Below are 11,348 nucleotides of genomic sequence, written 5' to 3'. Positions count from 1 at the left end.
TGAATCTTTCTAGAGCCTTAACATCTTATCAGAGGATTTTATAAAAAAAAGTCCCAAACTTTTGTTCTCTATCACTCATTTCTTTTTCTCATGACTGGCACTTCACTGAACTTCTGAATTTGCCGCTCAGCACCCAGTCCTCCTAGATGTGTTGTGTCCTTTAATGTGGAAAAAAAATCAATATAAAACTCAAGAGAAGTCACTCAGGTGGGATTCCAAAAAGTCTTTTTTCCTTATTTGTACGAAACAGAAATTGCTGCTCAGCACCCAGCCCATCATTACGTCTTTTTGAGTAAAACATTTTGCCACTGTGAAGCTTAACTATCAAATGTATGTTTTTCTTAACAGTCCTCACTTTTAGAGTCTTATTCAGCCAACCTGTGGCTCACGAGCCACATGTGGCTCTTTGCCTTTTGGTGAGCGGCTCTTCATTCATCCATTCATAAAAATACATATGTATATACTGTTATGAGTAGTGGTGTGCTGATCAGTCTAAAGTATTGATAGACTAATGCCAACGTTGGGATCAGTGTTGATCAATATTTGAGTGATGAGACTTATACTTAAGTTTCTGTTTCTCTTCTCTACATGTGCTCCTCTCAATTGCTCATGTGCTCATAGCTATCTAGATAGATAGATAGATAGATAGATAGATAGATAGATAGATAGATAGATAGATAGATAGATAGATAGATAGATAGATAGATAGAACTTGTCTCTTCTGCAGTAAAAAACGAAATTTATCTTTGACACGGCTCCGAGTACAACTTTTAACACACAAACTCAATAAATGTCATTTTGAAAATGTATTGATTTTCATTTCATGTCATTTAATTTATGTCAGAGAGGAAGTGTGTTTGTAAGACCATGTGTGTGATGTGGTTCTTTGTGGTACCATTGTAATTTTGTGGTTCTTGGTCTCTGACTGGTTGGCCACCCCTGGTCTTATTGCTTTCTTGTATTTTTGAGTTACTTAATCTGCATAAGATTTTTTAAGAGGATAAACAAATTTAAAGGGAAAGCTTGATCATAAAGGGAGGCCCTGATGCTATAAGATACTGGACTGGTGCACTGACTGATTCTATCCCATATAAAGGTGTCTCCAAGTATTTTCCCATAATGTATCTGCCATTGATCTCTAGTTTTTAGCATCAGGTTTTGGGCATTGAGAGGAAAAACTAAAATCTTGATTTGTACATAAAACAAAAGCAAAGGGAGTTTTTTTTAACACTTAATTTGAGTCAAACTGAAAAGGAAGCTGTCACTGAGGTTGTTGCTGGTTCCAAGATAAAGAAGTCTGATTTAAACTGGCGCACCGCTCATGTCATTACAATGATGTCTTTTTTCAGTGATCAATGTTTGCAGACAATGAGAACAGAACAAAGTTCAGTGAAAATCCCTGTTTTATTGTTGATATCACACAAAGAACATAATACTATAAACAGAACACTTAACATTTATGGGAAAAACATGTTGATGTATTTTGAATTCTAAGTTGTTTAAAGGATTTTTTTTGTTTGTTTATTTTTTTAATTTAAGATGCAAGTTTGCAGAATTTGAAACTGTAATGGATGCCGACTGTGATCATATCAGCATATATTGATATCTTCATCTTAAAACAGAGAAAATAATCTTTTCATGTTATTGATCTAGACGAGGCATTTGCTTTTCATCTTGTTGCACTATTTTAAAAACATTCATGGTTCTTTGACACTGCTCATATTGTTTTGCGTTTGTCTTATTTATAATAAAGCTGATTTTTTGCAGAGAGACCAGTTAACCACACATATTTTAGGGCCTCTTTGAACTGCATTAATGTGACTGTATCTTGTGATTTTGCTCACTATATAATACCACATATGAGAAAACCCTTTCTCATGGAGTGGAAACCCCTGAAAAAAATAACACATGAAGTGACTTTGATTGGAGATTTAATTGTCAAGGGGAATTACTTTGTTGTAGAACCAAAGAGACCACCGCTCTATGTTAATGTGTCACAACTGCTCCAACGCTCATCATAACAAAGAATCAGTTTTCTGTAAATACTGAATTGGATATTAATCAGTCTCATCATTTGCACAAAGGGACAGTGAGAATTTCAATGTTTGGGAATCCCTACTTCTCAAAGGGTTTTTTCTCCATCACCTTTTTGACAATCACAGGGTGACACTTAAAAAACATGAGGGCCATCTCAAATACGCAGCCCATGACCCCAGAGGAAGTGAGAACAGTTTTATGATAGACCACAAAGCAAATACTGTCTTTCTCCTCAGCAGCAGATTTCAGTCTTCTTTTTTCTTCTTTTTTCGGTCATGTGATTGTGGTAAGATGTAAGTTTTTGGTGTCACTAACTTCATATTAAGAGGACTGTGATCTCGGTTCATGTTTTCTTAAGTTTGATTTAAGTTGATACAACTTTTCTCCTCATATACATACACACAGAGGAGGTCTTTGTTTACATGATTTTGTTCAGTGATCTTTTTTGTGATTTGATTTTTTTTTTTTTAATGTTTTATAAAGTAACATCAGTAAACCAGTGATGCACCTTACACATGTGTAATTTGCAGCTTTAAAACTGAGGCCTGCAGTGCAACCACCTCATGGACCTGTCAGGGTTTCTAATCCCCAAAACCCCCCTAAAATTTTAGTAATTTTTTTTTTATTTTTTGGAAAATTCTTCAACACTAAATCTAAGCTATATTACAAAAAACGCAGAATATTTTTCACAACATATACTCCAGGACTAAATAAAAACATTTTTGAAAATCTGTGTCTAAAGTTAATAGTGATTACTTTGAGTGACATTTTATTATCATATAACCCCCAGTCCCATTTTTATGATTTAAGGTCATCACTTAATCAAATCATATCATGTTATCTTCAATCCAAACTTTATTTTCTCTGAAATTCTGCGCAGAGTGGAACACAAAAGAACATTTTACAATATACATAACTGGCTTTATTCTCATGTTTTACTGACTTACACCAATGTGTTGAAGCGTTTTCATGAGAATGAATGGCGAGAGCAATGCTGTGTTCTTTCTTTCACTTTTCCAAGTGACAAAACTCTGACACTTCCTACACTTTGAGCATTTGAAATGCCCAGCAGCGCATTTCAAAGAGCAGAAAAAGGTGAGCGTAACCACAAACCTGACAGTTACGCATGCGTACAATGAATCTGAAAGCAACCCAGTTGCTCTTGGTCAGTGTCTGATTATAGATGTAATGATAAAAAAAAATGATATCAAAGCAGTTAGCTGAATTTAAGTCATTAAACATGCAAGAGCGGTATAAGACTTTTACCCATCCGTGCGTAAAATGCGCATCAGACGCCGAAATTAATTCATGAACTTATTTAATTGCAAAACTTTGTCAGGGTATGTGACTGACAGGTAAGAACAAAGTGGGAATCCCATTTGGTACAAGTGATGCGGTCTTCCACTGAACACCACAGAGGAGCTGAGCGCAGTCTCCGCTGACACACCGAGGACACTGCCCCGCACTTCGCCCTCACTTCTCGATAAAATGCTCTCGATGCTGAAAGCTTTCAATTTATCTTTGCTCTGAACATTTCCCTTCGACCTGTCTTGCGCAGATGCAGTCAAGTTTGTGTTTCCTACGCAGCTAAGCGGACCTCTCTCTCTTTCTCTGACGCTGAACGCGGACTTTCTGTCCTCCTGTTCCAGACGGAGGGACGCACCTGGGAGATGCGCACTCTCCATCCATACCGGAGCGGGATCCGGCTCTAACAGGGAGGTGTCAGGCCCCCTCCCTGTGGACGTGGAGGTTCCTTTATTAAGGGACACTTGAAGTCTCTGTGGAGGAGGATTTTGCTGCTGCTCCACGTGGTTGCTCTCGACAAGAACAGTTTTTGTGTCCACTGGTTTCTCCAACTTCTCCGCATCCTGCGTCACCGGCGTTTCAACACGCACCGAGCTGGTCTGGGGTTTCAGGGCGCACTGAGAGTCTTTTGTTGGTCCGTGGCCCTTGCTGCGTTTCTGTCCTGTCGATTTGGAGTCCAGAGACTCCTGCTGGCTCTTCGCCTTCCTCTTCCTCCGGCGGTAGTTGCCGTTCTCAAACATGTCCAGGCACTTGGTGTCCAGCGTCCAGTAGCTGCCTTTGCCGGGCCGTCCCTTCTCTCTGGGCACTTTGATGAAGCAGTCATTCAGGGAGAGGTTGTGGCGGATGGAGTTCTGCCATCCCTGCTTGTTGTCGTGGTAAAAAGGAAAGCGGTCCATGATAAACTGGTAGATGCCGCTGAGCGTTGCGCGCTGTTCCGGTGCGCTCTTGATGGCCATGGCGATGAGCGCTATGTAGCTGTATGGAGGCTTCTGTGGGGGCTCCTGGCGAGCCGGCACAAAGCTCAGGCTGGCAGGCACTACCCCTCCGCTGTCTCCGCCATACAAGTAGATCAGCGGGGGACCGGCGAGGTTGAGAGTCGGGGAGGACATCCCGAGTGACGGCAGGCGGCCGTGGTAAAGAGTCATGACGCCGGAGTGTGTCCCGGGGAAAGCTGCGGCTGCTCCCGGAGCTCCTCTCCGCCGCTGACTGACTGCCCGGCCTCATGAGGGCCCCACAAAATGTTAATAATTGTTGTACGTTTACCGTGTTATGTTGACTTTGCACTGGGAAATAAATTGTCCATCATAAACAGTCGGTGGTGTTCTCAGCCCACCCACATTAATTAAAATTTCATTGCGTTGAAACTCCCTCATGTTCCCCCCGTCTGCCCAGCAGCCAATGAGGCGCAGGGTTATTCCCTCATCTGTTTACAGAATTAGTCGCTTGATAAGTCTGCCCACCCAGGTCGAATCAAGCTGTGTTTATTTGGAAAAATTTCCGGGCACCCAATACATAAACGCACTGATGTGCTGTTTGAAATATCACGTCCACCCCTGACGCGGAGGGTTGCTCACACAGAGAGAACAAGCAAACAGTGCAGAGTCTTTCTGGGAGTTGCTGTGGGTTCTCTCGAATGAAAACAAAGTGTATAAAAGGGAAAATAACCAAACGAGCTTTTTTTTTTCAACTCGTGTCAGAGCCTTTCTTAACTCCAGTTTCACTCAGTGGAGCAGGACCTGAACGTGTAGGAACTGACTCTGTAGCAAACACCTCTTCACTTTTATTGAAGCGTTTCTAAGGACAGGGAATAATGGAGACATGAGAAGATTTATAGAATGATAATCACACAGCACGTTCAGAGCGTCACTCCTTCAGCCTGCGAGAAATAAAAAAAAGACAATTTCTGATCTGTTGTGCTTTTTTATTTAAACGATTCAACCATATGTAAACTTTATTTTGAAAAATTTGCAAAAGAAAAAAAAAGACTTGGAATGGAAAAAAAAACACCTTTTCTCCATTCAATGCCTGGTGTCTAGTCCTGAAAATATATTTTTAAATCTCTTTAATTTGAATACACAGAGGTAAGAGTGACTGAATCAGTGAATTTCTTTTTTTTTTTTTTTGTTGGTGCTGTCAACACAAACATATATATATATATATATATATATATATATATATATATATATATATATATATATATATATATATATATATATATATATATATATATATATATATATATATATATATATATATATATATATTAGATGTTTGAGCCCTCAACAAATAAAGCAGGGAGTTTTTATAAGTTACCTCTGGTTGTGCTGCTTTAAGAGTCAAAAAGACACTCAAAGAAATATGACAAATTTATGATATTTCATTGATTATTGCAGTAGACAGTGAACACAGAGAGTACATGCTACTAATTTGTTCGATTGTGCACAGATACCCCAGGCCCTGCCTGTGTCACTGTCCCAGTCTGGTTAAACTGCAGTCAAACATGTTTGGACATGCCCCCACTGCTGACATGGATTTCAACCCATGAATTTAAAAAAAACTGACCCTACTGCAACAAGTTTTTAAGCACTTTATATTTTTTTTTCTTTCTTAGTTCCATATGTGTTTTTTGTTGTACCTTGAACTCACTGGAGATCACGTTGTAAGCAGTGGTGAACACAGCTTCTTTAATTGTGTCCTGATGTTACTCCAGCCCATGTAACAGTAACTCTGTCTAATTCTTTGGCTTGGCTTTAACTACTAGAGTACATGCTTTGAAATTACTACTCTAATTGATTTTATTATTTTTTTAAAGGGAAATATTCCTGTATATTCAGTGCATGGTTGTTCATTCTGCTTTGTTTTGTTTAAGAAATAATTTCTACGTTGCAGATTTGCTGCTCCAAAATAACCACAGAACAACAAAAGTCAGTTATTAAAAGTACAAACAATTTTTTTTGTGAAATTAAAAACAAAAAAAAAACATTATTTAGCTATAGAACTTATTTATCATTATTTATCAGGTTAGACTGCAATTTTTTTAGGCCATGTTATAGTTTGAGCTATATATGAACTATAACATTGACACTGTGTGAACCTCCCATCTGAATGATGTTAGCCCTGCGTTATGATCAACCATAAAGACGTAAAGTTTCAGCCAAATATTAGAGACATTAAATGAGCAGCAGACAAGCCTCTCATGCATCATTTTAACAACAACTCTGGGTTGAGTGTTTCACTGAATCAGCCACCTACATGTGCTCTTGTTGTGAGGATACAGTGATATGGAGTCTGCTGAAAAAGCAGAAGAGGAAGTTGGATTGTGACCTTTTCCTAGTGTTCATTCAAGGCCAGCAGTATCCTGGTTGGTTCCACTTTTATCTTCTTTGTTTTCACCCAGAGCATGATGGGTATTAAGCTCACGTAGATCTACAGGCTTATGGATGGGGATACTGAAGGATATTCAGTCTTTGTAAAGATTAAAGTTTATGAATACAGTTTCTTTAAGAGCGAGAACTTGTTAGACTTTACCTTCAGTTTGAGCAGATACTGTTTATGTATGAGGCTCTATGAGGTGTTAAATCATGCAAATTTCACTCTGACCACCACACCCTTCCATTGTAGCATCAGACACCTTTCATGAACAAAGAGGTGAAAAAAAAGACTTGGCTTTTATCTCATACTGTGTAAATCCCATGCAGGATGCTCTTACGACATAATTTCCCTTTGTAGTTGGGATGTTCACTCCTGTAATAAAATGTGAGAGAAAGACTTCTGATTGAGTCAAAGCTGCACAAAAAGACACACGCTGTTCTTGAGAATCTGCAGCAGGCGCTCAGGACTGTATTGCCTTACAAGGACAACATGGACAGTGTATTATTTGTAGATGTGAGCATGATGCTTTATATTCTGTATTTTCCTGTTTATAGGTCAAAGGAGGATTATAACAACTTTACAAGTGCACACAGCTGGCTGTTGATTACATTAGAGCTTTGGGGCTCTCAGTAGATAAACTCAGAAGTTACTCTTTTTTTTTCTGTTTCTGTTTTAGCAGACAGTGATTCATTCGTAAAGTAGAACTAAACTAACAAGCAAGAACCAGTGAGGGCCACCGCAAGTCCAATTTGACATTTCCAGAGAGCATCTGCTCAGATGATTTTTCTGTCCTTCCTGTAGCAGACACATTTTGGACATAACATTAGTGACAAAGCTTTTATTGTATCTGAAAGTCAGTGCAGCAGATGTAAAGACATTTACACTCAGCGGCTGACAACCACATATCCAGAAGTTAATTCTGAGCCTTTAAATGATATTGCGACGGGGATAGATTTCACCACACTTAAATATTTTGAACATTACAAACTGAATGTTACCTCCTGTCAGCTTTGCACCAGAATATCCCCCACCTTAGTTTAAATTTCTGTTGTAATATCATGTAGCAATTTAAAGCCAGGGAGTAAAGAAGTTAGGATTCTTTACTGGTTGCCCAAAAGTAAAAGACTGACTGTGAAAAGTTTCTTTCTACACCATATATTTTGGAATAAAAAGAAAATAGTCTATGTATTTCAATGTTAAATGTTAAATTTTAGATGATTAAGGATAAGATGCAATTTACTACTGCCGTTTAGAGACAGTCACATAAAATTGTTTGCACATGTCTCTTTGCACATAAACCAGCCCACTAAAACTGTGAATTGAACGTCTTTTTCAATTTCCTTTTAAATTCAAATATCTTTACAGTGATAACAACACTGTGGTGGACCTTTTGTTACATTTTTCAAAGCTTTTATCTAAGTGTGAATGTGGTGTCTGTTGACATCTGCTGGACAATAAAAGAAATGCTTTACTGCACCAAGTGAGTTTGCTAATGCGGTAAATCTGCACCGTCAAGACAATATTTCTTATTATTTCTTATTATTCATTATTATTGATAAAATAGCACAAAAACAAACTAACAAGCATTTAATTACATTCAACTGATCTGTCCAATGAATCTTAAATAATAATGTCATAGTTCAGAAGACGTCCTCCCTGGTCTCTTTGAACTCCTATCTAGACCAGGGGTGGGCAAACTTTTTGATTCGTGGGCCACAATGGGTTCTAACATTTGACAAAGGGGCCGGACCAGGAGCAGATGGATGGAGTGCTTTGGTAACCCCAACTCATTGGAGAAAAAATACACATCTTTGGATATGAAGAAAACATGTGCTTTAATTTCAAATGAAAATGAAGAAAAGCATTACAACAAAATATCTGTCTTTGGAACAAGTCATAAAACACTGACAATCAAATGAGTAAAATGTGTCTTTTTTTTAATTACTAACCATTTTTATTTTAAAACACTGAAAGTTTTGTTATCCTTCAGGATATCACCATCACTCTCCTCCTGACTGTCTTTTTTTTTTTTTTTTAAATGGTAGGAGATGCAGATGTAGCCTACTTCTCCTGCTCCTTCTATTCAATTTGTTTTCCCGGTGCCAAAAGTAAACAACGACCAGTGCAAGGACGAAACAGTGGCAGCGAGTCAGTCTGTGGAGCGGCGTTATATTTGATCTGTTAAAAACTTTGTTGAGCCTTTAAATTAGCTGCCAACTTCTGAGCAGCAGCTTCCTGTTCTTCTGTTGACAGCTTGCTAGCATAGTTAGCATGCTTTGTGGCAAAGTGACGGCTAATATTATACTCTTTAAAAACCGCCACAGTTTCTTGGCGTATGAGACAAACAGCAGATGAAAAAATATTTAGTTGTCCACTCCTCATTGAACACTCGACATTCTTTGTCCACTTTCCTTTTCTTAGGTCCGTTCATCTTTACAGAAGGGCTGATGGGTCAGAGGGTAAAGTGCAAACGTGGAGTAATAGGCCTACGCTTCACCTCAACAAAGCCAATATCTCTACAGTGCGCCATCTAGTGGAAAAACATCAGAATTGCAGGGAAAATAAAACATGAACAAGGTTTATTCATTTAGTTTTTTCAAGTCGGGCCGGATTAAAACGTTTAATGGGCTGCATGTGGCCCCCGGGCCGTAGTTTGCCCATGCCTGATCTAGACTCAAGGTTGCAACAGTCGTTTTATGGTCTTGCATAAAGTGGGTCTAAGCACAGCTGATTCTTCAAATGTGTTGGATAAAGAAGTGTTCACTTCACAGAGGGACCAATCAGAGATTTCTTTGAGTAAACCTTAATATACAGGACATTCATTAAAACACTTTGAAATTTCAACCCTAGAGAGTTATTAGAGGATATGACGGGCCTTTTTTTTATTTGAAATTTTTCAATATTTATCCAAATATTTTATTTTGTAGTGTACGTAGAAGTTACCAAACATAATTCCTTTTCAAATAAAGGGTTAGGGAACACTGGTTTGAAAGAGAGAAGATTAGTTTATTAAGAACTCAGGCTGTATAATGTTGAACCACAATAACAATTTGCTTTTAGATGGATGGTTCACAAGCTGAAGCAATGGGACTGACTGATAGCCACACTAAATAAGCACATGGTTCAAAAGTCATCTTGTGCATTTTTTGTTTTTCTTTCTTTTTTTGTATAATGAGATAAAGAAGATTGGCAAGATAAAAAATACATATTTACACAAAATGTCAATAGTGATGGCCATTATGGCTCTTTGAATAATCCCTGCTCGTTTTACAGATTGGACTGAAATCCTATAATAAGAGATGCACTGACTGCAAAGACGAGCTCTGATACTCATATTTAATATTTCATTTTACCTGATGCATAACTCAAAAAATGTTGCACTGTAGTGCTGTAGAAACTTAAAAACATTTCTTTCTAGAAGTATCCCTGGAATATGTCTTCAGGGTATATGCTGAAAAACAGAGGTTAATTTCAATAACTTTTTAAGACTTTTTAAAAAAAACTTTTCAAAAAGTTTTGGGACCTCATTGCAATTGTAAGCTGTTGGTAGCAACCCATCTCTAGCAGTTGTGGTTTGAATTTAAATAGAAATGAGGTATAAAGCTTGGAAGAGTAAATGAAACTACTAGCAGGTTTATTTACACTCTCATTCTTTTTCCAAACAACAAGTAACAGCAATTATTCAAAGCCAACTAGCTGAAAAAACAAGAACTTATTTCATCGTTATCAAAATTTAGGATATGTGCCTGAGACTGTGTGACATGCTGTCTATCAGCTTCTTGTGTCCACCATCGGCACGTCATTGATGACATGTGAGCAGGCAGCTCCGAGGCGATCTAGATGGACTTGCATGGTTCATTGTCTGAAATCTTGAATGTCCATTTTGCCAAGCTTCAATAGCTGACGACTTCACTGGTCGAATGCTTAACGGCACAATCAGGGGACAGTTGCATGGAGGAAAAGAAATATTCATTGATACTTTTGGAGCCAAAGCTTGAACACCAATAAAATTTAATACCTCATTAACATTAATAAGACTTTTTAAGGGCCTTAATTTTCCCACTATTGATTTATCAACTTTTAATACTTCTAAGACCCTGCAGACACCCTGGTCGTACAAGCTACATGATGCTGATCATTCTCAGGTACAGGGTTGTACTCTCACACTGCTGATGGTTCCTTTCATTTTTAACCATGAAGAAAAGTTTCCCAACTGGTTACTTCCTCTGCCCAATAAAACCCTCAGAACTAAAATGATGCAGCATAACTTCTAAGCTCCTTCTCCTTGTTGGGCTGATGGCTATCAACAGGACAAAAACTGGCAAACAACATCACTTCACTGACTCATGGGTGCATCTCCAACCGTGTTAGTTTCACTTTCAAGCTGCATTAACCAACATCTTGTGTTGACAATGGATCAAATATAATTTTTTAGCAATGTAACTTATAATTCATAACAGACCCAACTCCCCTCAGCCCCACCAACCATGTTACCCTCTACTAGCCTGTTTTAGTTTTCAGCAAAAACATTTTGTTTCAGCAACAATGACCTTTATACATCAGAAACTTTACAGCAATTACTTTGAGTTTAAGAAAACAAGCTTAGACAGCGTTTAATGCTACACCCTTAAGAG

At 38.2% G+C, this 11,348-nt stretch overlaps 1 protein-coding gene across 1 annotated transcript; it reads right to left on the bottom strand.

Moving 5' to 3' along the window:
• Positions 1-3,338: 3,338 nt before the first annotated feature.
• On the bottom strand, positions 3,339-4,657 carry foxl1 (forkhead box L1). The gene has a single exon (XM_074677196.1). The coding sequence runs from the start codon at positions 4,485-4,487 to the stop codon at positions 3,339-3,341; it is 1,149 nt and encodes a 382-aa protein (XP_074533297.1). The 5' UTR covers positions 4,488-4,657.
• Positions 4,658-11,348: the final 6,691 nt, after the last annotated feature.

This window comes from Halichoeres trimaculatus, unplaced genomic scaffold, assembly GCF_033239565.1.
Source record: "Halichoeres trimaculatus isolate MK-OKI-2021-1 unplaced genomic scaffold, fHalTri1.1 fHalTri1_scaffold_10, whole genome shotgun sequence".
Classification (NCBI taxonomy): Eukaryota; Metazoa; Chordata; class Actinopteri; order Labriformes; family Labridae; genus Halichoeres; species Halichoeres trimaculatus.
The sequence above is the reverse complement of the archived record's forward strand: the minus strand, read 5'-3'. Positions and strand labels throughout refer to the sequence as shown.